At 51.4% G+C, this 24316-nt stretch overlaps 8 protein-coding genes across 8 annotated transcripts; 3 read left to right on the top strand and 5 right to left on the bottom strand.

The window, feature by feature from the left end:
* Window positions 1–1151: 1151 nt before the first annotated feature.
* Window positions 1152–3165, bottom strand: HO133_010936 (uncharacterized protein; the record flags this gene model as incomplete). The annotated part of the gene is made up of 2 exons (XM_037301785.1): window positions 1152–1652; window positions 1717–3165. 2 exons carry the CDS (start codon window positions 3163–3165, stop codon window positions 1152–1154), a joined length of 1950 nt encoding a protein of 649 aa, XP_037153419.1.
* Window positions 3166–4186: 1021 nt separating this feature from the next.
* On the bottom strand, window positions 4187–7184 carry HO133_010935 (uncharacterized protein; the record flags this gene model as incomplete). The annotated part of the gene is made up of 8 exons (XM_037301784.1): window positions 4187–5272; window positions 5323–5428; window positions 5473–5552; window positions 5607–6076; window positions 6125–6807; window positions 6860–6945; window positions 6997–7089; window positions 7149–7184. The coding sequence occupies 8 exons, from the start codon at window positions 7182–7184 to the stop codon at window positions 4187–4189; spliced, it is 2640 nt and encodes an 879-aa protein (XP_037153418.1).
* A 605-nt stretch (window positions 7185–7789) lies between these two features.
* HO133_010934 (uncharacterized protein) lies at window positions 7790–9114 on the top strand (the record flags this gene model as incomplete). Its single annotated transcript, XM_037301783.1, has 4 exons — window positions 7790–7846; window positions 7898–8767; window positions 8844–8999; window positions 9067–9114. 4 exons carry the CDS (start codon window positions 7790–7792, stop codon window positions 9112–9114), a joined length of 1131 nt encoding a protein of 376 aa, XP_037153417.1.
* A 1040-nt stretch (window positions 9115–10154) lies between these two features.
* On the bottom strand, window positions 10155–10804 carry HO133_010933 (uncharacterized protein; the record flags this gene model as incomplete). The annotated part of the gene is made up of 4 exons (XM_037301782.1): window positions 10155–10215; window positions 10272–10488; window positions 10543–10650; window positions 10780–10804. The coding sequence occupies 4 exons, from the start codon at window positions 10802–10804 to the stop codon at window positions 10155–10157; spliced, it is 411 nt and encodes a 136-aa protein (XP_037153416.1).
* Window positions 10805–11548: 744 nt separating this feature from the next.
* HO133_010932 (uncharacterized protein) lies at window positions 11549–12025 on the top strand (the record flags this gene model as incomplete). Its single annotated transcript, XM_037301781.1, has 3 exons — window positions 11549–11558; window positions 11644–11781; window positions 11862–12025. 3 exons carry the CDS (start codon window positions 11549–11551, stop codon window positions 12023–12025), a joined length of 312 nt encoding a protein of 103 aa, XP_037153415.1.
* A 544-nt stretch (window positions 12026–12569) lies between these two features.
* Window positions 12570–13710, bottom strand: HO133_010931 (uncharacterized protein; the record flags this gene model as incomplete). The annotated part of the gene is made up of 3 exons (XM_037301780.1): window positions 12570–12599; window positions 12749–13233; window positions 13317–13710. The coding sequence occupies 3 exons, from the start codon at window positions 13708–13710 to the stop codon at window positions 12570–12572; spliced, it is 909 nt and encodes a 302-aa protein (XP_037153414.1).
* Window positions 13711–17804: 4094 nt separating this feature from the next.
* On the top strand, window positions 17805–20069 carry HO133_010930 (uncharacterized protein; the record flags this gene model as incomplete). The annotated part of the gene is made up of 1 exon (XM_037301779.1): window positions 17805–20069. The coding sequence occupies one exon, from the start codon at window positions 17805–17807 to the stop codon at window positions 20067–20069; it is 2265 nt and encodes a 754-aa protein (XP_037153413.1).
* A 501-nt stretch (window positions 20070–20570) lies between these two features.
* On the bottom strand, window positions 20571–23174 carry HO133_010929 (uncharacterized protein; the record flags this gene model as incomplete). The annotated part of the gene is made up of 1 exon (XM_037301778.1): window positions 20571–23174. One exon carries the CDS (start codon window positions 23172–23174, stop codon window positions 20571–20573), a length of 2604 nt encoding a protein of 867 aa, XP_037153412.1.
* Between the last annotated feature and the right edge of the window lie 1142 nt (window positions 23175–24316).

Raw genomic sequence — 24316 nt, 5'->3', positions numbered from 1 at the left:
GACACGGATTGGGAGCCGGACCAGAGGAGGCTGGAAGAAGGGGCACTCGAAAGATTATGGATCAGATAGCGATGATGATAATTTCCGTTGTTCAACGCCCTTCATGAAGCACTCTCAGCCCTGAACGATAGAATTAACGATAGATTCTCTAAAAAGCTCAATCCTCGAGCGTGGAAATACGGGCTTGTGAGAATCCCGTCCCGTACCCAAAAGCTCTTCCGGTTTTCCAAAATCACCCAGAAGAAAAAATCCCATCCAGATCCATGAGTCCCAAGAAACCCCATCCAGATCCATAAGTCCCAAAGACTGTATCCCAAAACAAAGTACGAGCCTCTCTTCTCCATAAAAAAAAGCAGCATATACAGCCGGCGAATCCATCACCCAGGAACGAGTAACCCGGATAGTGTCGAAGCGGAGAACCGGGTGGAAGCTTATCCGATGCGGCATCATCTGCTCCGTCTGTCGTGATGAGAGAACCAATTGATTTTTCTTGCCGAACATCGAGTGAGAGAGCAGGTCATGACCGGGGGGGGGGGACTGGCGGTGATGGAGCGATCCCGGCGTGGCGTATGCCAGCACAGACAGACGGGGAATGGTTGGCTGGGTTGGCGTTTTGTCTGTCCATCCACCTCGAGGTAGCGGAAGCGGTATTGCATCAACATGGTCCATGTAAGGGAATCTCTATCCTTGTGACATGCGTCATTGGGATTCGCAAAAAGGAGCAAAGCAGCAGCAGGTTTCCTAGGCACCAGTGCCGTTTCTCGCATTGTTTGATATTGTACACATCAATACATCAATACATCAACACCTTGCTTCTCCTTCATCCTTCACACCCCAGCGCGCCTCGACAACCAACGCGCTCATAAGCTGAAGCATCTAGCTGAAGCCACCATCAGGAGCAAGAGTAAATGGGGTTTTCAAGAAGCGAACAAGATACCCAGAGCCACCAAGGGCATCTGTGACATGATTTAGAAATTAAGTAGAGCAAGCACAACATGAAGAAATCATCAAAGCGCCATTAGAAAGGAGGCAAGTCTGGAAGGGAAATATGGCCGACTCGGATGTGTAAAAGCATACCCGTCTAAATTTTCCCGTGGGATTTGCCATCCATCCGTCCTTTCCGCATTTACAACGCCTAGCGTGTGTATCATTTACATTGCTTGCCCTGGGACTGGTTTCCGAGCCATCATGCTCTGCGGTGGTGACTGGGTCAAAGATTGGTCGGGCGAAGTCAGGGTTTGCAGCTGCATTGGCACCCTTTGCACATTAGGGTTCAAGCCGCTTGGACCTGGCGGGCTATTCCTTCGGCTGCTGACCTCACTGACAGAATTACTCCGTCGCTTGCTACCGGGGGTCGGGATTTTGGCAGGGCGCTGAGGGCCCCCACCGTAAGGTCCAGGCGACATTGAGCGCTGTTGGCTGCCGGCATTGTAGGGTCTGGGGGCTCGGCCTTGGCTGTGAGGGTTTGGCGAGCCACGGCCACTGGCTGGCGACTGGGGACGTTGCTGGCCAGGACCAATCATTCCTGGTGGAGGCCCTCGCGGGCCTGCTCCACGTGAACCTGGTGGGGGGCGAGGCTTAACAGGACGAGCCGAGAGACAAGTGCGAGGAGCGACGCCTTGTTGTGAGCGGTCCAGACGAATGCAGAGAGCCTATGAAATAGTGGTTAGCAACGACTTTTTAACAAACTGCTATGTACAATATGGGAGCGCTTACCCAGCCGTCATCATACTCGTGCAAAAGTCTAACAAGCTGACCAGCACGAAGACCCAATTCGTCGTCCATGGAAGGCTTGAAGTCAAGTTGGATGCGGTGAACATTGCTTGGAGCAGGGCCATTGACCATAGCTGCTGCTGGCACTGATGTCTGGCTGAACTCGGAGGCAGCAGGGCTTGACGCTGCGGGAGAGACTGAACGTTTGGGAGTGAGGTTGAGAGGCTTTGGAGCATTGTGACGTTCGGCAATTTGGGCAGCAGCGAGACCTCCGGCAGCACCAGCGATGGCTGCTCCTGCAACAGCACCTGCCTCAGGAGTCGGGGTTCGGATTCGAAGAGGAGCTGGAATAGCGTCATCGGGCATCGAGCGCGTACCGAAGTCGGTTTGTGGTAGGACTTCCGCGTTGTTGCCAAAAGGGTTCTCAGCTGCGTTGTTCTGAATTGGCAGTCCCACTTCCTTCTCAGATGAACCTTGAGACTTTCGCGGGATCTCCGCATGATTTCCAAATGGATTCTCCGGGTCGTTGTGACCTCTCGAGGCTGCTGCCCCCACACCTGCACCTCCGACTGCACCCAAAGCCGCAGCTGGGGTAGCGCCGTTCATGGCCTTTCCACGGGCTGCCATGTCAGGCATGAACTGCGTTATTGGTCTCAGGCTCAACCGTGGTGCAGTAGCAGTAGTCCTCGTAGACGCTACGCTTTGCGAACGTTTCAATCCTTCCATGTAGGCCGCTTTCTCATCGTCGGCCTTTGTGTAGTCGCTATTGGCATGCTTTCTCCTGCGGCGAAAGCAGAAGAATAATAGTCCCAACAGAAGCGCGACTGCTAGGAGGATGCCAATTGCCAAGCCAGCCTTTGCGCCGCTCGACATGCCACCGCCATTGGATGAGTCGGATCCAGCGGTGGAGGTTGGTTTGGCTGAGCTTGAGGTAGCTTCGATGAAAGAGGAGCTAGACGACGTTGACAGTGAAGAGGCTGAAGAGGATGCCGTGGAGGAGGAGGTTGGCTGCACGACTTCCTTCTTGATAGTACTGCTGGTGGTAGAGGTTGAGGAGGTCGAAGAATTGGAAGTGGGTGTTGTGCTCGTGGTCGAGCTTGTGCTGGTATCCGTATCTGTATCGTCTACCTGGACCGGGGTAGGAGTCGGCGTAGGAGTCGGCGTAGGAGTCGGCGTAGGAGTCGGCGTAGGTGTCGGGGAAGGAGTCGGCGTAGGTGTAGTGGTAGTAGGAGATACCACAGCCGCATTATTGTCGTTGTTGTTTTTGTTGTTATTCGAATTGGAGTTATCAGAGCTCGAGGTATCGTCAGGCGTAGCTGGAGCCGTGATGTAGCCGCCGACAGGCCCATCAAACGTCTTAGCAGCAGTCTGGTAGACATACTCCACCACCGTTGATCCCTGACCGTCTTGTCGCTTCATCTCATGGTGCTGGTGCTGATGATGTTGATGCATTATGATGGAGCGGTCTGCTTGCGCAGTGCCCTTGTATTAAGTTGGATGTACTAGGATAGGATTGACATATGTCTGCTGGCTTGTGAGCGGTTGAGGTCGCACAGGAGTGGTTCGTTGGTATGGCACGAAAAGTGGTGAGTTTGATCCGCGTTTCACCTTTGCGAAAAATATAAAACAGAAAAGATACTGGTGAGGGCTGAAGGAGTGAATGAGCCAGCTGAACGTCGATAAAAGAAGGGCGACGAGGAGCGAAGGCCGTAGTTGATGGGTTGGGGATTCTTGTGAAGAGAGGGAGGAAGAACAACAAAAAACAATGAAAGGGATGTGGAGTATGAGATAGAGAGTGAGAAATGGGAGAGCTACTCGTATAATGGCGGCGGAATTAAAATTGGCTGCTGCGCACTGCCAAGGCTAAAGCTAGATTGACCAATGAGAATGAGGGTCAATTTCGGGTCGAGTGTCGATCTTACGCTGCTAAAGTCTGCTAGTCAGGTACACGTCTCGCATAATCTAAGGTACAGTACTTTATCTTCAGGGGTTCACGCTCATATGCTTATTACGTTACGCGCTCAACCACAGAAGCTCGACGCTTTGCTTCTCTCTAAAGTAGGTACCGCAAGAATTCCACCACAATACCTAGATCGAAGAACATCAAAAACTTGGTTCACGTGCCACGAAGAACAGTAACTTTTGGCTTAAACAGCGGCTTTGGTGTACGAGTTTACGACTTACGAGTACTAGTACTATCTGGCAGTTGGCTTGGCTCGTGCCTTGGCACTACGAGGGTGGTGTCACTACGCACTACGGTATTGGTGGTATCAGAAATTCGGAATCCGTCGCTGAAACTCCCCTTTGCTATTCTGCTTGCGAGTAACAGTTCGACTGATGAAAAAATTAATATCATTTTGATGTGATGCGTCTCTCAACTTCGACGTCGAGCTATTATAGAAAAGAATAATGCGAGGAACGCACGGTCTCGATATTAGTAGCATCCCGTACACGTACACCCCATCCGTCCGCTTCAATTAGCTATATACTTCCCACTCATCAATTTCCTATGTACCGGCACCTCCTTCCACGTTCCTGCACCACTCGACGAAGTACTTTCGTCCGCGAAAGGATCACTACCTCCCTCTTCTTTGGAGCCCATCTGGCTAAGGCTTAATCCACTGCCAAGTCCCACTGCTGCGTCACCACTGATCTCCCATCGCATCTCGACGTTCCCAGGCTTTGCTTCACCCTCAGTGCTGAAACGCGCGAGAAGCTTCTGCGGCGCTTCCGCATAGCCATCAAGAGTCATGTCTCCTAGCTTCCAATATATAAGTGACCTGTCTTTTGAGAAGATGCCCTGAGGCTTTGACTGGCAGCTGAGTGCCTTGGCATTCTCCACGTTGATGAAGACCACGACGTTTTTGAGCGACACACTCCTCTTAGCAGGCGAGGAAAAGGCAGGGTTGAATGCATAGGTAAGTATAACAGAAGCTTGCGTTGGTTCAATCCTCCAGCTTGGTGTGATCGAGACAGGCGCGTGTGTAGCCAGAGACGAGTCTTCAAGATGGACCTGGTACTTGAAAGCTACCGACGGGCGAGAAACCTGGGAGACGTTCACCGAATATTCGCCGGATCTGGATGGGACTTGGGAGATGAAACTAGGGTTTGGTGCTACCTTCTCCAGAACAGGAAAGTTCTCCAGTCTTATATTCTCCGATCCAGACGAAGACGTTGTTTCACTGGGATTGTGTTGCAAGGCGAGCTCTCCAATGACGACTGCCTTGACGAGTTCGCTCTTCTCGAAAGTCGCACTCACGGTCTCGGCAATCGATGCGTTGAGTCCTGGTTGACGCATTTGAGGATGCGTAACAGCTGTAGATGCCAGACTGCTCATGGAATGTGCAGATCGGATAGACTGCGCATCGGAACCTCTTTGAGCGTCAGGAGGTAAGGGTGGTACACCTCCTAAACTAAAGAGTGGCGCGGATGGCACTTGGGGGCCACCAAGGCCAGCACTCTCGAGTGACTGCCCGGAAGGTACGAACACTGTGTTTCTGACATCTCGGCGCCCTCGTACTGTGCCAGGCTTTCTAGGGGTGGCGACTTGAGATGCTTGCTGAAGAAAGATGAGCAGAATTCATAGGACTCTACTGGCATACAACTTACTGCTCGTAAAGTATTCGCAACGCTTGAAAAAGCAGATTGTGCGTCTGGATCTTCTTTAATAGGTTCGGGTCGTATGTCTAGCTTGAACTGGGATTGTCCGGTTTCACTAAACCTGTTAGCTATGTCGAGGAACTTGGATATCATCCTCACCCAGCTGCTGCTGCTTCTTGTTGAGCACGAGTAATATCATCTACAGTTGATGATGGAACGCTGTAGCCTTCGGAATCACGCTGAGTTTGCAAGTATTAGTGACGAACGACGCCGCTGTAATAGCTAGCACTCACCTCAGCCATTTTGCCTGGTGGTGGACCTGGCGGAGGGGCAGCCTGGGTTTCCTGCACTGTAGCTAGGTCACGATTTGCTGAGCTTGATACTCCATTCGTCATGCCGGGCAGACTAGACACTCTGGCAGGCGCTGGCTGAATCGTATTGCCATTGACTTGGTCATTTAAGAGCCGCCGCTCTTGTGACCGAGGTCTCTCTGTAGACTGTGACGAAGCGGTTTGTATCAATGGCGCTTCGTGCCGAGGAGAGAACTGTGGTAGGTTTGACGATGATGAAGGCGGAGAAGGTATCGTTTCCATGTTTTGATGCGAGCTTGGTCCCCTGCGCAACGGATTTCTTATCGGTCTTGATCTCTTCTCAGGGGAAGGGGCCCGGTCCATGCCCTTTGCGCCTTTGTTCGAACGGCCACCCAAGACAGTGCCCAAGCGCCTTAGACCGCCGAAGCTGCTCTTCGGTGGCGGGTTTGGAGCTGTCACAGTGTCAGTCCTATGCTTGGATCGCATTCAGGAGCACGTACCAGTACCGGCTCTGGAAGCCGTCGAGAAGGGACTTGGCCTCTCATCATCCTGACGAACTCGCTCTCGAGACGGCGTAAGAGTTGGAGGAGAAGTAGCGGCTGGAATTGATGCTGGGGGCGGATCCGCTATTGAGCTACCAGTTGTTGCGCTTCGGCTTGCAAGTCTTCGTGTTACATTCTGATCGCCCCCAGCGTTCTGCGCAACGAAAGTCGAAATCTCGTCGGCAGTATTCACATTCAACAAGGCGTTCAGGCAGCTCTCTGCAGTAATGCGATTTCTTTCGACCAGATCAACCTCATGTGTCTCAAATTGAGTGAGAACGTCACGTAGATGGTTGACCCTGCTCTCATCCAAAGCCTGTAGCTGCTCAAAAACGTAGGGTGCCTGAGATTCCCATGATTGATTCGCGGCATCAACATCGGACGTGGCATTGGCAACTTTGTTGGCGTTTGATTTGCCCCCTGCGAGCTTCTGCGCTCTCTTCTGTGCCCCATCGAGGTCCTTGGCCACGGCTGCCAAATTGCCTTGTATTGTGCTGATGCCCTGCATTTCTCTGTTTTTGGACTGGAAATCTTTCAACGGGCGCTCCACGTCTGATTCCATCTTCGCAGCGAGAATATTATGTGATTCCGCGAGAGACTGCATCGAGCTGACAATGCTCTGCCATGGCGTCCGGAAGACACTGGCTAAAGTCAATATACGCTCTAGGATTCCAATACAGAGACAGTGCCCACCCGAGCTCGGCAGCAGCATCATGTGGACGTCTACTTGCCAATTTTCTTAAACCTTGCACATAGGTCTCTTCAACGCGCCGTCGCTCCTGTTGAGTACATGAGTAGATGCCGATGACATAGGGATCTTGACCACCTACGGCAAGCCAGTCAGCAATATCTGTGTTGACTTTCCCAATCAATTTGACCCGCTCATCTAAGAGAGACACTGCTTGATTTGGCGAAAGCGAGCGCTGGACAAATAGTCAGCACGGATATCCACATGTTCCCTGCGTTTGCTGCTATCGCTCACCAATAACGCTGGATACTCTTGGCGTGACAGCTCCATGGTTCTTCAATCGCAAAACAAGCAAATTGAAACCGTTATGTGTCATCTGTGAATCTGCGTGGCAAGCATGGCACCAGATATCTGGGAATGCATGATGACAGCCTCAAAGTTTTTAGTTCCATATTACGGATACGACATATCATTATGACAGTCACTACGGACTATCAAACTGCCAAACATTTCCATGTTGACCATAGTGCTTCTCTAGATGTGGTCATTTCGAAAAGGCTTCCATTGAAACCCGATATCCTTTATCTCAGCATTCTCTGTATCTCTTTATCTGGAAAGAGCAGCATGAGAGCAGCTTCTCCCACGATTTCTCAATTTGTCCTCCTTTCGAAATTTCAAAAGTAGATTCGCAAAGAGCTGTGTTCTATCCTATTATCTCCTTTCGCTCTTTCCTACGCGTGTCGAAATGGAAAATAACAGAATGGCTTCTACCGTATCATGGCAATCTCAAGTCAGCTTCTCTGAACGCGTAAGCCATACTCTGAAAATGCAAGTTTGTGTTTATGTACTCTGTGTCACGTAAAGCCTGCAAACATTGACCTAATGTCAGCACAAATACCTTGTCTTCTGTATTCCCAGATAAGGACACAACTCAAATGCAAGCAGAGGGCAGGCTTCTTGAGAAAGTCATATATAAAGATGCACAGTCAAAAGTTCGTTCGATTATTTCGCAACCTTAACCCTGACTCTAAAACACCACATAGGAGGACTATTACCAACGTTGCAACGGGTGGATCGACGGAGACCGTTATTTGAGAATGCCAGCCGACGACGTTCCATCGCCGCCAACTTCTACACTCGAGGACTCCTCACAGCAAACAGGCCAAACCATTGGACCCTTCACCAACTGCACCCATCACGCCACCGGCCTCTTCTCCACCGTCTACAAGCAAATAAATACCGATCACTTCAAAAGCTTAGCAATTAAGGTCACCACTCCCTTTCAAACTCACCCACCCCACAACCCTAAGCGCGAAGCACGCATCCTCGCCGCTGCTGCCCACCCGTACATCATCTCTCTTCTCACCACGCATACCCTGTCCTCACAACTCCTGCTCGTTTTCCCCTTCAAACCACTCGATCTGGACACAGTGCTAAGAAAAGGCTTTCCCCTCAAAGTGACGGCAGCACGTCATATACTCGAAGGTTTGTTCTGCGCCCTCGCTCATATACATTCAAAAGGAATCATTCACCGCGACATTAAACCCGCCAACATCCTACTCAGCACCTCCTCGGGGCCCGCCTTCCTTGCAGACTTCGGAATCGCATGGTCCCCAGACGACCCGGCATCTGAGCCGTCTGACCAGAAAATCACCGACGTAGGGACCACGTGCTATCGCCCTCCGGAGGTACTCTTTGGGCATAAGGCCTATGGACCCGAGTTAGACTTGTGGGCTGCGGGTTGCGTAGTGGCGGAGTGCGTGAGGCGTGGTCTTGATGGATTTGAAAAGCCGGGTGTGAAAAGCGGGGAGGCCCAATGGACGCTTTTTGATGCTGGGGAATTGGGAAGTGAATTAGCATTGGTCAAATCAATCTTCGAGACACTGGGAACGCCGACTGATGAGACGTGGCCGGTGAGTAGCTTCTCGACCTCCTATGGAATCATCTCCTAATATACGAAAATGCAGCTAATGCTTGCCGTGACTCCAGGAAGCCAAAACCTTCCCAGACTGGAACAAAATGTCCTTCCATGCCTTCCCGTCCAAGTCATGGAAAGACATACTTCCGCTGGCCTCTGAAGAAGCTCGAGATCTGGTCACGGGGCTAGTCATGTACCAGAGTACCTCAAGACTAAACGCGCTGGAGGTAAGCGCTCTCCCTTGACGCGAGAAGTGTGTTGGAAAAGACCGTGCTGACTGCGCAACTGGGATAGGCTCTGAACCACGTCTTCTTCTCGGACGGACCTGCAAGTCGACAGTGAGAGCGAAAAACGATTGGACAGTGGCGATCCGGCTAGGTTTTGAGGCCCGCCTTCGCCTCGGAAGATCTGTGTTCCAAGTGACTGGGACCGCAAAAGGTCGCCCGGCGTTCGAGACGCCTCTTCCTCACGGAAGCTCCGCATGCAAAACGTGAGTGGGAGACGTTTCTCGCCGTGAAGTTGAACCAGTCTTCAACGCAGCTCTAGACTACAGCGACGACGGGGCTCTCTCGAAATACCTACCACCATTGGTCACTCGATGGTCGGATCGGGTAGTAAGGTTCACTCAGCAGGAGCTGCGTGGCAGGGATGAAGCGCGGCGCCCGTACAGGGAACTACAGCATATAGACGCAAAGAAATAAATTACCTGACTCTGCACTGGTGATGGCCTCCGAACTTGTCCACTCATGAACCAGGTAGCGCTCGTGTATGGCAGCATCGTTTCTTACCGTTCGCATTAGCATGCACATCTCTGATCACGAGATGGATGCAAGTCGATCTGGCAGCTGCCTCTTGTCTCGAGAGACGGCAATGGACGGTCTTAGCGGGCAAGAAGGAACGCACGCGTATGGGCTGGGATTCGTAGTGCTGGCAAGGCAGAGAAACGCGTCATGGAGTGGTTTGGCGCGTTGTAGATGGGCACGCTTCAAGTGAGGCAGATCAAAATGAGGCAGAGGCACGAGTCACGAAACATGTGGAGCGGTAGTGGTAGTAGCAGTAGTAGTTCAGAGAAGACGAAGATTCATCATCGCTCGTCAGGTTGTCATTGCGTCTCAGCGACCTTCCGCCATCGTCGCTGAATTATGATACAAAAGCAAGCCCGTGCTCACCCCTGAGCAAACACCATGAGAGCCACCGGAGACCTCGACCTATGCGCATATGAAGATGAACCAAAGAAATGCCTGACGACCAGCTAGCTACAAAAGATCTCGCTCAAAGCACAAGTGCTTTTCCTCCATGTTTGTCCACCGAAGTAGCCGTCATGTTCGAGCGGGTATGTCGAGAGGGAATGATGCTAGATATGCCGATTGAGAAGGAGGCATCTAAGAGCGCTCGCCACGGAGACGACGGGCGAGCTGGATATCCTTGGACTGGATGGTGACACTGGAGACGCGTTAGTAAGTGTAAGAACGCGAAACTTGGAGGGCAGGGACGCTTACCGCTTGGCGTGGATGGCGCACAGGTTGGTGTCTTCGAACAGGCTGACGAGGTATGCCTCGACGGACTCCTGGAGAGCACCGATGGCGGATGACTGGAAGCGGAGGTCTGACTTGAAGTCCTGGGCGATTTCACGGACGAGACGCTGGAAGGGGAGCTTGCGGATGAGGAGCTCAGTCGACTTCTGGTAGCGACGGATCTCACGGAGAGCGACGGTTCCTGAGACGCGTCGTTAGCATGATGAACGAGTGAGGCAGTTGTGGGTGAGCTTACCTGGCTTGTAGCGATGAGGCTTCTTGACACCACCGGTTGATGGCGCGGCTTTACGAGCGGCCTTGGAGGCGAGCTGCTTACGGGGAGCCTTTCCTCCGGTGGATTTACCTATGATGACGCGTCAGTGATGTTGCTCCGGTGAAGTAGTGAGGTCGTGTTGGAATAGTGCAAGGTGGAAGGTGAGGCGGCAGCGAGGTAGGAAGCAAATATTGCGACAGTGAGGTAGATGTGACTTACGAGCTGTCTGCTTGGTGCGAGCCATTGCGAATGATTGATATGATAATGAGAATGAAGATGGAGTTGTGTATTGAGTTGTGGTGGATGAAGTTGTCGATGTTATTGATGACGATGGTGGTTGGATGGGGGAGAATGGAAGATGGAAGAAAGTGGGAATAAGTAGTTTATCGAAGAAAGTGATGATCAGGCAGGGGCCGGATTACGCGCTAGTGTAATTCACTTGTTTGATGTGCTGGAATTGAGCATTCGATTTTGCGAATTGGTAGGGCTGATTTTTGTTAGGGACGAACATCAAAAAAAACTATTTTGGACCAATCAGAATCCGCCAAGATTAAGCGACCGCCAGAATGCTTTGTCCTTCAGCGATGTAGAATTTATTGTGACTCAATAACACCGTTTTAATTCTAGTAACTTCTGGATTCGCTACAATGATTTATGCCCATCCACATGTCAAATTGTGAGTCAATTGTAGTAGGTGGTGTCTATCGCACAAATTATCATCGCCTTCTGCGTTCCTGCACGCTTAATTAAAATCGAAGCTAGTGATATGAACCCTCGCGGATTGAAACCGTCAGGAACGGTTTAGCGTGCTGCGCAACTCAATCACCACTTGGCAGCGGGTCTGCTTGAAATATCTCCAACGGTAACAACTCTTACAACCTCCATCCACCGCTATCAATTCGATCCATCCACTACCAACGAAGTCATCCTCCATCCACATTCCACACACAGCTTCTAAAGCTCACCTTATCACTTCACCACCACCAACATGACTGGACGTGAGTACCTCCCAGCCTCATCGCCGCCGTTCCATGGCAGCGTCCTTCCTCGAAGCCGCAGCAGCACACTGACGCGTCCACACAGGCGGAAAAGGTGGAAAGGGTCTCGGCAAAGGCGGGGCCAAGCGCCACCGAAAGATTCTCCGTGACAACATCCAAGGCATAACCAAGCCTGCGATCCGTCGTCTCGCGCGTCGTGGCGGTGTCAAGCGTATCTCGGCCAGTAAGTCCACCCACTCTTCTCCCCGCTCGGGACCCTTTCGTCCCACGTGTCGCAAATGGTCGCTGATCCATCCCCAACAGTGATCTACGAGGAGACTCGCGGTGTCCTGAAGACCTTCCTCGAGGGTGTCATCCGAGACGCCGTCACCTACACCGAGCACGCCAAGCGAAAGACCGTCACCTCCCTCGATGTCGTCTACGCTCTCAAGCGACAAGGCCGCACTCTGTACGGGTTCGGTGGCTAGGTTCCTCACTCTCACATTCACGACTTTCTTCATGGCTCGCCACAATCACATACAACACGCGCTTGGATCAGGTGGATCAGTGGTGGAGCGATGGCTCATGGTGGCTGCAAATGGTTTCTCTACGGGGTTCTTGCTTTGTGTATCATAAGAGCTCACAGGGAGCCGGGGAGTCAAGTGGCAGGTCAACTATGGAATGATACCAGATAATTCCATCAATCTTCAAGCACTCATTCGCTTTGCATTGTGCCTCGTGACTCCAGTGACTCATCTCTGATTGTTCATTTAGTATTCCCGTTCTTGTTGCCTTCAGCCTAGAAAAAGCCTTTTAAACGCGCTGGCTTGGTCATTGATTACAAGGTTAATACAAGGGTGCTGCACTGCTATCCATGTCCACGTGACAGCGAAGCACTTCTCCTTGGCTGCTCGCTCGTCTTGCGCAGCAATCAGTTCCACGAGAGGGCCAGGTCTTGGAGGGAAAGTACCATACACCTGACTGCAGCTTTGCCAATTCTTCAATCCACTGACATCTGCTGTGAAGACGCTACTACCAATCAATAACCTCCTCATGCTGCCACTGCAATTCCTTCAGTCAGTAACTTTCCTTTGCAAAACCAGGATTTGAGTCGCAAGACAATTGCTGAAGTCAACATACTCCCGCAACGTGTCTCGCGACTCAAATCAGGGTATGGATTGGCAGAAAAAAGGACGGGGGAAGTAGCTTACGAACTCCCCACTCGTCGTCCCAATATCCCCACACGCCAACAGCACCGGCGTCTGCGCCCCCTCGTCCACCGACTTGGAACCCCTATGCTTCGTCATATCCGTATTCACATAACCCGGACAACAGCTATTAACCAATACCCCACTCTCCTTCCGCCTCTCCTCCACCTCCAACGCAATAGCCCTCGTCATACCCGTGATGCCGCTCTTGCTCACGGCATAGGCTGCACTGGGCCAGCCTTGCTCTTTCTCCTTCCCCTGGTCAACAGCTTCGGTGAAGGATTCCATGAGCTTGGTGACGTCGTCGACGGTCTTGGACCCGGCGAACGCGGTGCGGATTTCTTCCGAGTATTTGGAGTTTAGGTGACCTACCATGCTGGATAGATTCACCAGACGGCCGCCGGGACGGATTAGAGGGAGGAGGGAGCGCGTGGCTGTTAGGGTGCCGTAGTAGTTGCATTGGAGGGTCTCCTTAACGACATTGATGTCTGCGCGCAGGAGCGTCAGTGGAGATTTTGAACCCTGGTGGAGGCGGAAGGAGAGCAAGGCAGCCGCTGGGAGCATAGCATACCAAAGCCATTCATGGCAATCCCGGCATTATTGACCACCATATCAATCCCCTCAGGATGTTCCTTCTCCAAGAATCCCGCAAAGTCCAGTATACTCTTCGTCTTGCTGATATCAAGCCCATGGTACTTGACCGTCGTCAAGCCCCCATGCTGCACCAACGCCTTCGCTTTCTTCAACTGCGCATCATCTTCAAGCGTCTTGACAGCATCTTCTCCCCTTCCCTTGTCCCTCGCGCACAGGTAGATGAGCAGAGGCCCATTGTTGAAAGCTGAGGACGGATACTGCAGCGCTAGATTGCGGACGATGGCAAGACCGATGCCTTTGTTCGCACCCGTCACGGCGGCGATGCGGGAGAAGTGAGGCATGGTATCGTGGGAGCGCGGGTGCGGTGCCATGTGATTGGAGACATTCTGAAGACGGTAGTCCACAATGGCGTAGAATAGCCATTGGCAAACAGAGAATTTTGGTAACCCTAACCCTGAACGTAGGATTTTCGAAATGAATTATTGATTTTCATTTGTGCATTCAATGACCTATACAACTAGTCTCATGGTCTTTTGCGATAGTCAAAGCCTTCATGGATTACTAGGACGTCTAAAGTGATCCTTCCGAGGAAAAAAATGGAAGCTTTAGGTTGCCATTGTGATTTTCATAAGAATCTGAACGAGTTGCATATATTTGTTGGTTGATTATGGCAAAACTGTCAAATGCTATCGAAATGATACGAATGCCTATATTCTTACGATTCTCCGCGTCAAATCTACATCATCCTGCTTGGTATGCTTCAGGGAATCTTATGAATGCTTAAAGTCTGCCTTTTGGACCGTTATGGTAGCTACAGGACGCAATATCAAAAACCGTCAATTGTGCTCCACGGCAGAACCTGCCCGCCACAACCGCTACAACTTGCTTCTTCTCAACATGGTCTGTTGTATTCTGCGAACAGCCTGTCCCATGACTGAAAGGTCTCCTATAATGACAATTAGGTCTAACTCTCCATGCTCCTTGTTATGTCTTGCTACAGGAAGCATTCGCCTTTAGACTGTTGGGTGCCGTGAGTTTTGCACGCCAACAAGGGAGAGCGCACTTCATCATTCGGTTGCCCTTCCTGCGGTCGAATCAGGGATTGAATCAACTGATTTGTCGTGTATTTGGCTAGATCTCTTCTTATGCCCTGAGCTCAGGCGATATGGGTATCGAGGACCATCAGCAGCTCGGATGGCCCCTTCCTCTCCAATTTCGCCCGCCATGCACGATGGAATTCCGGTCTTTCAACGATCGAGGTAACAGTCATGGGAGGTCCTGCTGCGCTAAAAATATCGATATCACTGAAAATCGGCAAGATATCTCCATGGAGAAGGACGTGTATGGGGCAAGACGTTGCTAGCGGTTTGGGAATGCTTCGTCACAGATCTCACGGCGATGGCTGTCGAAGACCGATGAAGGCAGCATCTCCACTGAGAAAAGTATGCATTTGCAGAATGGTTGAGATCAAAGTAGCGGCGAAAATTTCAGAGTTGCGGCATGGTTTAGCTGAGAAGAGAAGAGGGTTGAGAGTGGGATACAAGGATAGCAAACATCTGGCAACGTCTGGGGAGCACAATTTGGCGCTCGTCTTCCAGGCTGGCGAATGTCCTTAAGCGCCTGGAAGGCACAATCGTTCGCCTACCCCAAAAGATAACAAAGAAGAACCAGCCTAGATTGTCGAACCGTACATGTGTCTAGTCAGCCTGCAGCAAAGGCAATAGATTATTTAGGCCTCCAGCTTTAGCCACCACCCGCAGCGAAATACTCGTCGTCTACCCCTTCAACAGGCCCAAGCAGCATCGGGTATCATAGTCTAGAACCACGCAGATGCGTTGCGAGTCGACCAACAAATCTGGACCAGTCATCCTAAATCGAGAACACACAGCAGAAATCGGACAGATGACGCGTTCTGCAGTGTGCTTAGGCACCCCAAGACGACAGCGTCTGATTATTGTACCTCCCTATGTGTAATCAGTAAGATAAACATCAGGTGCCATGCAGATCAAAGTTCAGCTCGCAGATTCCCATGTTTTGCTGGCGACATGGCTTCGACGAGCACCGCTCTCACCACGTGTAAATGGTGCATGCCTAGACTAGAATGACAGCTTCTCGCCCTCGTCTTTGCCTTGGTAAGACGCCATCGCGAGCAGGACGAGAATCAAGGGAAGCTTGGCAAGCTGCATGCAGCCATACAGTCGTGATATGTAATGATGATGAATCACATCCGTTCCACTGTTGTTGGAGATGCGGACACGAGCTCGGACCCCGCGAAAGTACGAAGCTGATCAGCTCTACAATCCATGCGGGCTCAGCAGGCTCTCCTCAGACACCGAAGCCATACGCTCTTCGCGATCTTCAGGTCCTGCACACGGACGGCAAACACTCGCAGCCGGTGTGGTGAACATCGTCACCTCGGACCCGGCGCAAAGGCAAAGCGAAATCACAATTACAAAGCACAGCGGCGCGGGAGTCGACGCAACTCTGCGCCTCTACGCAGCTAGCTTTGCCTTTTCCGTACGATAACTTGCGAACTCGGTTTTCTTCCATCCACTGCGTGACGAATGAGGATTGAAAAATGCTGAAATGAGATGTGGACCACCCTCGCCTGGTCCGACTCAAGGAGGCAGGGCGAAGCGGCCGTCAGCTGGTACGATACCTATGCGACATTACCAAAGGGATCAGAAAGTCGTCGCTGTCTACCAAAGAGGACGCTGAAGAAAACCAGAGGTGAGCTCAGCCATAAAGAATGGGTTAGTTGATTTGAATGAGGTGCAGGAGAAGCATCTCGAACATCGGAGTGCACGAGAGCAAGAAATTTGAGATGAAATTTTCAGCCCAGTCTTTGCCCATCCCGGCAGTGGAGACTACCGACCGGCTAGCATCGGGAAGGTCGATCCGTCTCGTATAAGGTTCGCATGCCCTCATCGGGATGATAAGAAGTCGAGTGAGTCGACTCAGCCACAGAGTGCCAAGAAGCTCTAGCCTCTTACATAGATAGAGACAGACTAATGCTGCATGGAAGGGAACTAGAAGGCGAAAGTTCTGACAGGAAACTTCTTTTTCCCCACGTCTTGCTTCAAATCCTTCAGCTTTGCACGGGCCATGATAATTTAATGACATAATAGGGGTGTACCTGCAGCAGTAGCCAGTAGGGAAGGTCCATTAGGTACATTACTTTATCCTTGAGCCTCTTGAACCTCGGTCATCTTTCCCCCACCCCCCCCATGATGCCAAGCGTTTAACCCCCCATCCGAGTGCGTCAGCCACATCGAGTACTTCAGCCACACCATCGGCCCCCTCCGCGCGAAATGCCAATTGTTGCCCATTCTCTGTCTTTGAACCGCAGTTTCTGTATTGTCTTTGTCCGCGATGAGTCAAGCCACAGCTAAAATGCCCGCCATTTGATGGAGTCTTTGTATCCTCGTACTCGTGACTGGAAATGACCGACTGCTGTAGCCTTGACCAATGAGAAGCATCATTCTGTGATGACTAATGCGAAAGTGTTGGGAGTCAGCAGATGCCGGTTCACATGATCTTTCGCCGAAGTGGATTGCGCGTCCCTCTGCCAACTGTTCGCTTGCGACCCGTATCATACCAGCTGAAGCGTATAAACCGGATACTCTCTGCACCCATCACTGCGGCTCTTGACCCCTTCACATGTTGCAGCCTTGAAGTAGAAGGAGGAGGCGATTGGGTATAGTTGCACGGTATCTTCGGGTGTTCCATGGTAAGGTCTTCAGAGATGGGATAACACAAAAGGCTTCTCAGCCACATCATCAACTGCGCCTCATTTGGTCCCGATGGGAAGTATGCAGGAAGCCAAGACTGGAGAGTGAAGAGCCGAAGACGATTTGGCACGAGAGAAGATCTGAGACGATTATACTCAAAATAGAAAGTCCAGCCCGTCGATCAGGGTCTGATGGGGAGAGGAGGGGCCGAATCAGCGCATCGCTTCAGCTCATTGCTGCGCAATCTCGCCAATCTTGGACTAGTGTCGGGTCCAAGATCGGATTTTAGGCGGCAGAATCAAAATCATTCGGGCTGGATCTGTCGCCGGTGAAATTGAGTGAGAAAGCAGAGAAGCATTAGTGTGTGACGTCGAAAAATAAGGAAGAAGAAGGAATCAATCATAATACAATATTAATGCACATCCATATATCTATCTATCTATATCTATCTCTCTTGCCTACGCCCACAAAGAAGAATCCGAGCAAAGCAAAGGCATCAAAGCAAAGAGCGGACAATTAATTACGACTTCTCTCAAAACTCGTCCATTATCCAAATACGAAGCTGATGAGTAATATCCCTATTTTAACACAACAGAATTATCCTCGCTTTTTCGATCCGTCATCCGTCACATAACTATAAAGATCGCCCGCCACTTTTTTCCCATAAACTCCGATCTTCCGTCCATCGAACTTTTTGCTTTGCCCTTCTTCTTGGCTCGTGCATATATTGGAATATGCCATTAGCTCATCTTCGTCAACGACGTCAAGACGTACAACCCGTTTCCTCTTCCGAATCTTCTTCACCATCAAATTCACCAGACCTACCAACTTCCTACTTCTACTACAACAACAACGACAACGACAACAACAACAACAAAATCCCTCTGTTCAACAAATTCGTCGACGCTCCAGCTCACCCACCACTGGCACTGGACCTCAACTACTCATTTTCTTCATCCAACGACCCTTACTACATCGACTCGAGACAGTCAACACCGTCAGACCGCTTCAACTTCGGTGTCGCGGATACACAATATATGCAGAACAGTTCGTCGCAATACCCACAAGTTCGCGTTCCGCAGTCGGCGACCAACGGACTGCCTTCAGCGACCACTCCTCCGCCCATGATCGAGGATTTCTCCCAGCAGTCGTGGAACAACACATACCCAGACAACTCATACCTGGCACCTTCTCCACAACAGCAGTACAATCCTCCCGCGAGCTACAGGACCCATAAAAGACTTCCGTCAGACTCATCCGTTGCGTCCGTGGGACCGGATTCTCCCTACACTCAATCCGCAACATATCCCCGAATAGTTGACCCAGACGTGCAATCGATACATTCTGCGCACCTGGAAAGTTGGGATCACTCGTATCCGACCGTCAGCCAGTATCCAAAGCCGGCTTACGCGCCATCTTCCAACAGCGATCTATTCTACAACCAGGCCTTTCAATACTTCAATCCAGTATCCAACGATGCCGTCGCGATGATGGCCACTCAGACAGCAATGAGTCAAGCTATGAATCAGCAACGTGGATCAAACATGAATGGAGCACAGAATACATCGCGGAGAACATTCGCTGGAGGGGTTGATTCGTCAACAGACATACGCAGCAACACGCCGCAGCTGGACAGAACCATGTCAGATGTGTATCAAGATGAGCTGTACAATCCGGCAATGGCGCAATCAGCTCCGTCATCGCAGCCTCGCCAGCAACAGGCACAAGGGAATACTGTGTCACCGCACAGAAGTGCCTTTTCAGATCTACTGCAAGTTGCAAATACCGGCCACCTGACCGCGAGGTCAGCTTCACCAGCCGTCAACGTCTCTCGGCAGCGGTCGCCATTTCGTGAGAGCTCACAGTTCGCGGTGGATGGGGGCCATTCAAATCCGAGCAGTCCCGCTGGCGCCACTCGCTTAACCTCGGCCGCCCAATTGAGACTGCAGCAAAAAGTGGAAGCAGATGCTCACGCATACGCGCAACACCACCCACCATCTCGCCATGAGTATCTGAACCCCCCAAAAACCATTTCGCCAAAGGAGGCGCTTCTGGACTACGATAATACAGAAGAAGATGCCAAGGTTCCCCTCGTTCCATCAATAAAACGCGAACCTCAGTTTTCTTCGCAAAACTCTAACAGAGGATTACATCGTGGTGACACCGACGAGAGTAGCAACAACGAACAAAACTACCCTTCAATGGAACCAAGCAGACCCGATAGCTCCTCATCTTCTGCACCTCACCCGTCCGGTCCAGGCTTCATGCCTCCATCAGCGCCCCCAATACCACAACAGTATCCATTTATTTCGGAGTCACGCCGCCAGAGCAGTAGCATGCGCGGCGGCTCAGACCAGGTGCCAGAGTTCCCAGCATCCTTGACCTCCATGGAGTCTACCAAGAGCGAGACTGGCCAGGCCGAAAATGTCAGAATTATACCAGAAGCTGACCAAAGCCTCCGCTCACCACCATCCTCACAAGAGGCACCCATATCCCGCCCGGCTAACACAGCCGCCTCTTCAGGCACCTACACATGCACCACTCCGGATTGCCACGCGCGCTTCGATACCGCCACAAAACTTCAAAAGCATCGTCGCGAAGCCCACCGTGCTTCATCCCAATATGCATCTACACCGACGACTCCTACGTCTGCCACGCACAATGCACAAGCTGCGGCCAACAATGTCTCCCGCAACAACCAACCTGGGCCACACAAATGCGAGAAGGTCAATCCTCAAACCGGCAAGCCTTGCAACACAAACTTCAGCCGCAGCTACGATCTTACGCGACACGAAGAAACGATCCACAACAACCGCAAGCACAAGGTACGCTGCCATTTGTGCACGGAAGAGAAGACATTCAGTAGGAACGATGCCTTGACAAGACACATGCGCGTCGTGCACCCAGATGTGGAATTTCTAGGAAAGTCACGGAGAGGGCGAAATGAGGGCGTGGATGTTGTGAGGCAGAGGATCGAGACAGGACGCGGAGGACGATGATCCGGCAATATCATGCAGACTTTTCCATTACTGTTTTTCATTGGCTGGACCGACATTATCATGCATGCATCACGCTTTAATGCAAGGATAGCAAGCGAGGCGTTTACGGGAAAAGCTTGCAAGACTTTACACTTTGGTCGAAAGGATACAAGAAGGGAGAGAACGTAATGGCTGTTGGAAGGAACTTTGTATGCACATCTTCATTTCTTCTGTCGAGGCTCCTGACATCTCGGTGTTTTTCCTTTTCTTTTGAGCAGCATTGCAAAAAAAAGGACTCATGCATGCACGATACCACGGTTTTGTTTATCTATCAACCTTGCGCTTCACTCACCCTTCTGTCTATGGGTTCGAGCATGCCTGATGTTTTGTACGACCAAATAGTAGATAGTATAATCACATAATGTACGCTTTAGAGACTGATTGCTCTTTCTACACTCGCGTGCACTGCACTCTGCTCGTGGCCAAGTGTTGATTACCTCTACACGAACTATTCTATCATGACTAGCCACCGCTTCGGCCCAAACCTCTCAGCAAGTCCTGCAATCTCGCCGCGTCGGACACTGCTCCTGCTGGACCCGTGATATTATCGGCGGGAGACGCGTGCTGTTGCTGCTGCTGATGATATCCCTGCTGCCAACCCTGAGACGACGAAGATTGCCCCTGCTGCTTGAAAAAGTTCGGGTTGATGTGCGCGCCTGGAAGGATGGAGGGCGGGTACTGCGGTCGAGGGGGAAATGACACATCGGGTTGGGATGCGAATTGTTGCATGTAGCCTTGGCGTGACATAGATTGCTGGGGCTGGTGGTACTGGGAGTGGTTCTGTTGGGGGTAGTGGGAAGGGTAGGGCTGGTGTGGTGGTTGTTGGAAATAGGATTGGTTGTAGGCGTTTGGATATTGCGATGGGTAGCCTGGGTGAGTGTGGGATTGGGGTTGCTGTTGGGTTTGATAGGCTGGCGAAGGAATTGGCGACTGCGGCGGCGGAGGGTGAGGGAAGCCGTTTCCTTGATGAGTAGACCGTTGGTAGCCAATGGTCTCAGAGCGAGGACGTGGTGGGAGGCCGTTGGTTTGAGAATGGCTAAAGCCGATTGTTTGAGGCGTTGGGGGGCTGGGATGCCCATGGGGTTGACCTTTCCCATCACGGTTCCCGTGGTCTTTTCGGGTTTGTTTCCCTCGCTCTGAGTCTCGCATCCCACGGTTGCCGCCTCTGCCTCGATTGTCTCCTCTGCCTCGATTATCTCCTCTGCCTCTGTTGCCGCCTCTGGCCCCGCCACGACCTCTGTTGGTGTTTCCACGCCTGGTGTGAGGGTCCATCGGCGGTGCTTTGCCGGAGAGTATTTCGTGAAGGTTAGAAGGTCTTGTTAGAGGCGTGTATAGGCCATCTTCATCCACGTTATCGTCAACGTTCATGCCATCAGCATCGTCATAGTTCAGAGCAGCCTCTGCAGAGTTCGGAGGATGTTCTTGAACCGGATGTAAGCCACCGTTGAGACGAGGGCCAGGCCCGCCAGGTTGCTGCTGTGGTCCACGAGTGAACCCGTCTGGCTGGCCGTCTCGAGCATTGCGCTTCGCCATTCGCTGTTGTTTCACGTGCCGCCTATGCTCGGCTTCAGCTTCATCGTCTGAGAACTCAAGCTCATCATCCCCGACCTCTTCATCGTGCAAATTCGAGGCGTCCGAGCCTTTGAAAGCTTTCAATGGCTGTGTGAAAACGGTCGTAGAGTGCTGTGCAACGTAGAAGATCTTTGTGTTCTTGCCGATTCCTGCTTCGGCAATAGCTGTCGCATTGGTAAAGCGTACGGAGTAGTAGGGTTGCTGAACTCGGCCCAGAGTCTCTGAAACGACTCCTATCACAGATCTATCCTGGAGACAGAGCAAGGATCCAGATTCTAGAACCTGATATTCTCCAGAAGTGTTCGCTTTAATCACAGCCAAGTTCTCGACGGTATTCTCAACGAGACCTAGTTCCTCGATCTTCATGTCCTGCGTGACCATGACACTCGGCTTTGGCACCAACTCGTCTGGCTTCTCATTTAGCGTCCGTGGTACTTCTGCAACAGCTTTCCGTCCTTTGCCTTTGCCATCATCGCCTGATCCCCCGTCTTCTGCCATTAGCCTGCGAGCTTGCTCTGCTGGACTCAGCATCTCGTAGTCGTCAGCATCGCTGTCATCCGACGAAGAAGTATCTGTAGAGTCATCCGAGGATGAATCAGATTCAAGCGGAGAAGAATCTAATTCAAATTCCGCTTCTTCGTTTTCGTCCTTGGCCTCGGCCAGTCCTTCGGAGGTTTGTTCTATAGATATCTTCTTCTCGCTCTGTTCAAAGACAGGCCTCGCTCCCGAGAACAACTCTCCCTGAATATTCTCACCATTTCGACCGACATCCTTGTCTTGTAAGACTTCTGTATGGGTTCCTCCTCTGGTAGTATTTGGGTCTAGGGTCATTAACGGTGCGTTCTCGATCGAAAGTTTTCCGTGCCAAACTCCGTTGTCAACGACAGTTCCTGAAGAATGCCAGTAAAGTGCAGCTTGTGCTAGCTCTGATCCTGAGCGTGTCACTTCCTGACAAACTGGCGCCTCTGCTTCCGGTACCCGTACTTCAGATTTCGCAGTTCCTGTAGCATTCCCGTCCACAAGGATCTCGCTAGCGTTAGAGGAGGTATTTTCAGCTTCGATGGTCTGGATATCGACAATGCGCTCGTCGTCTACGGCCACGTCTAGCCAGCCATTGACATGAAGCTTTTCCTCATCTCCTGGCTCCATATCCTTCACATTCCCTGTTGACGAGCCCTGCTCTGCCTCTGAGAAGGATGAGTAGGATTGCGACTGCTGTTGGGGAACCTCGAGCGAATAGGCGGGATCCCCATTGAACATTCCCAGACCAGGGAGCTGGAATAGCTTTTGATCTATTGGAGACGCGATTTTGCCGAATGCTGGTGCAAGAACACCGGAGCTATGGGTAGGACTGTGAGGCTGCACTGGCAGCGTATCATACAGATCATCCATATCGTCAACCGGCGTAGCTGGATCAGGGGCCCGATCACGTTCTGGAGCTTCTAGTCGAAATCTCTTTGGCGATGGCATCTCGAAGTCTGCAGATCGGTCCATTTCGATAGGATATAAGCACTACCGAATAGGAGCGAGTAGTAGACTGCCTGACAGTCTCACCGCTTGAGCTTCTTTGGACTCGAATCAGCTAAAGCGCACATTGCGCTGACAGACGTAGAAACTTCAAAAAAAAAGTTGATAGACGTCTTGGCTGCCGCTCTTTAGGGTTAAGCCCTAGGTGCCAAGACATCTATGAGTAAAAGGCGCCAGTCAACGGTATAAATACCCATATAAGATCTGTACAACTTGAACGATCAAATGCTCCATGCCTGAATCCGATGCAGTAAAGTAGATGTTTCTAAGCTACTAGTTTTTGGTTCAACTATTCTTATTCAATGAAGATACAACATCACAGTCTTCCCAGATCTCTACAAGACGATAATGAAGTCTCCACCATAATGATCATTTCTAACTCGATATTAATTGACTCGCATGAAACTTGGTCCAGCACACCCGTGGCGCATACTTACTTGTAAACCTACCCGGCCCACCACTCAACGAGTAACCCTGCGCGTCATGTCCCCAAGCACCATTGCGTATCTCAAGACTGGTCTGTAAGCATTCATAGCAAGCCGCCGAGCAATCTGCGCTACTGTTGTACCTGCCGCTCGCCCCTCGGAAGAACCCTTCACCGAAACCCGAGCACTCGAGGCCGGCCCAGCTGCCTTCTGGCTGTGGCTGTAGGCCTCAAGACCACTCTGCATGCCGTCGATATACGTTTGTTTAGAGGAGTGGCGGTGACCGTGTTGTTTTGGCAAGCCGTGACATGCTGGCTTTGAGCGGGAGCATCAGGTGAGGTGGAGTGGGTTATCCAATAGATTGTGCCATCCGGGAGTGTGTCGGCACGTGTATAATAGCTGTGGAGCAGTAGGGTTGGGAGGAGGACGGCGAGTGCGGTGACATACATAGTGAAGGATGCGAGGTGTGACTTGCGATAATCTTATAAAACGTGTGACGATACCGCTGCGATATGATGATAGTCGATGGACGATGGATGATGAGCAAGATTGTTGTAGGGCCTCATGTAGACTTATATAGGCCTTCGTGGCGACTTGTGATACAATCATAGAAAAGACTAGTCCCGTAGGTGGTCTGACCTAGAGAGTACCCCTCACTGAGCGTTTCAGTAACTGGTAATTATC

Source organism: Letharia lupina (assembly GCF_014066315.1).
Source record: "Letharia lupina isolate WasteWater1 chromosome Unknown contig_9, whole genome shotgun sequence".
Taxonomy (NCBI): domain Eukaryota; kingdom Fungi; phylum Ascomycota; class Lecanoromycetes; order Lecanorales; family Parmeliaceae; genus Letharia; species Letharia lupina.
This window is presented reverse-complemented; position numbering and strand designations above follow the sequence as displayed.